The 1,471-nt window shown below is 34.5% G+C and overlaps 1 protein-coding gene across 1 annotated transcript; it reads left to right on the top strand.

Moving 5' to 3' along the window:
- Positions 1-79: 79 nt before the first annotated feature.
- On the top strand, positions 80-784 carry LOTGIDRAFT_176315 (hypothetical protein; the record flags this gene model as incomplete). The annotated part of the gene is made up of 1 exon (XM_009069025.1): positions 80-784. The coding sequence occupies one exon, from the start codon at positions 80-82 to the stop codon at positions 782-784; it is 705 nt and encodes a 234-aa protein (XP_009067273.1).
- Between the last annotated feature and the right edge of the window lie 687 nt (positions 785-1,471).

Here is a 1,471-nt window from a genome sequence, read left to right as displayed (position 1 = left end):
ACAACTTCATCTTCACAATGTCAAGCTATTACAAACTTCATCTTCACAATGTCCAGCTATTACAAACTTCATCTTCACAATGTCCAGCTATTACAAACTTCATCTTCACAATGTCAAGATATTACAAACTTCATCTTCACAATGTCCAGCTATTACAAACTTCATCTTCACAATGTCAAGTTATTACAAACTTCATCTTCACAATGTCAAGATATTACAAACTACATCTTCACAATGTCAAGCTATTACTAACTTCATCTTCACAATGTCAAGCTATTACAAACTACATCTTCACAATGTCAAGTTATTACAAACTTCATCTTCACAATGTCCAGCTATTACAAACTTCATCTTCACAATGTCAAGATATTACAAACTTCATCTTCACAATGTCAAGCTATTACAAACTACATCTTCACAATGTCAAGCTATTACAAACTTCATCTTCACAATGTCAAGCTATTACAAACTACATCTTCACAATGTCAAGCTATTACAAACTACATCTCCACAATGTCAAGCTATTACAAACTTCATCTTCACAATGTCAAGCTATTACAAACTACATCTTCACAATGTCAAGCTATTACAAACTACATCTTCACAATGTCAAGCTATTACAAACTTCATCATCACAATGTCAAGTTATTACAAACTACATCTTCACAATGTCAAGCTATTACAAACTACATCTTCACAATGTCAAGCTATTACAAACTACATCTTAACAATGTCAAGCTATTACAAACTACATCTTCACAATGTCAAGCTATTACAAACTTGATCTTCACAATGTCAAGCTATTACAAACTACATCTTCACAATGTCAAGCTATTACAAACTTCATCTTCACAATGTCAAGCTATTACAAACTTCGTCTTATATATACATCATTAAACACTTTTTGTCTCACAGGAGTTTGTAAATGCAGTGATTTGATAGTATTTTACATTAGCAAATACAGTAAGACTTTATCTCAAGTGCCCTGATTGGCTGTATTGGCTGTATTTTCTGTATATCCAATCAAATCACTGCATTCTGTGATGCAAGAAAAGTGGCTAATGATGTCAAGGTATAAGACAGAGTTAGTAACATCTTGGCATGGTGAAGGTGGGTCTTATTCAACTCATACTGTCCCGGAAGGGATCCAAGAGATAGTGGCTGTTGTAGTCGAGAAAGTGGCAAATAATGTCAAGGTATAAGACAGAGTTATATAAGATAGAGTTTGTAATATCTTGACATTGTGAAGATGACCACAAATTTGATTGACAATACATTGTGATTTACCTGTCATGTCTGGTAATAGATCCAAAATGCCTAGTTATGTATGAAGTCCTGGGCAGTGTCCTTTTTGAGAAACAGTAGGTGAGGGGGTTGAAACAGGGCCACAAAGTTTTCCAAGAGGGCTCACAGACAATTCTTTCTCTCTGATATAAAGATAAGAAAATACAAGGGCTCTCCCAACCCCCTG

The sequence above is a fragment of the Lottia gigantea genome, assembly GCF_000327385.1.
Source record: "Lottia gigantea unplaced genomic scaffold LOTGIsca_977, whole genome shotgun sequence".
Taxonomy (NCBI): domain Eukaryota; kingdom Metazoa; phylum Mollusca; class Gastropoda; family Lottiidae; genus Lottia; species Lottia gigantea.
Note: the sequence above shows the minus strand (reverse complement) of the source record. Positions and strands in the feature narration are given on the sequence as shown.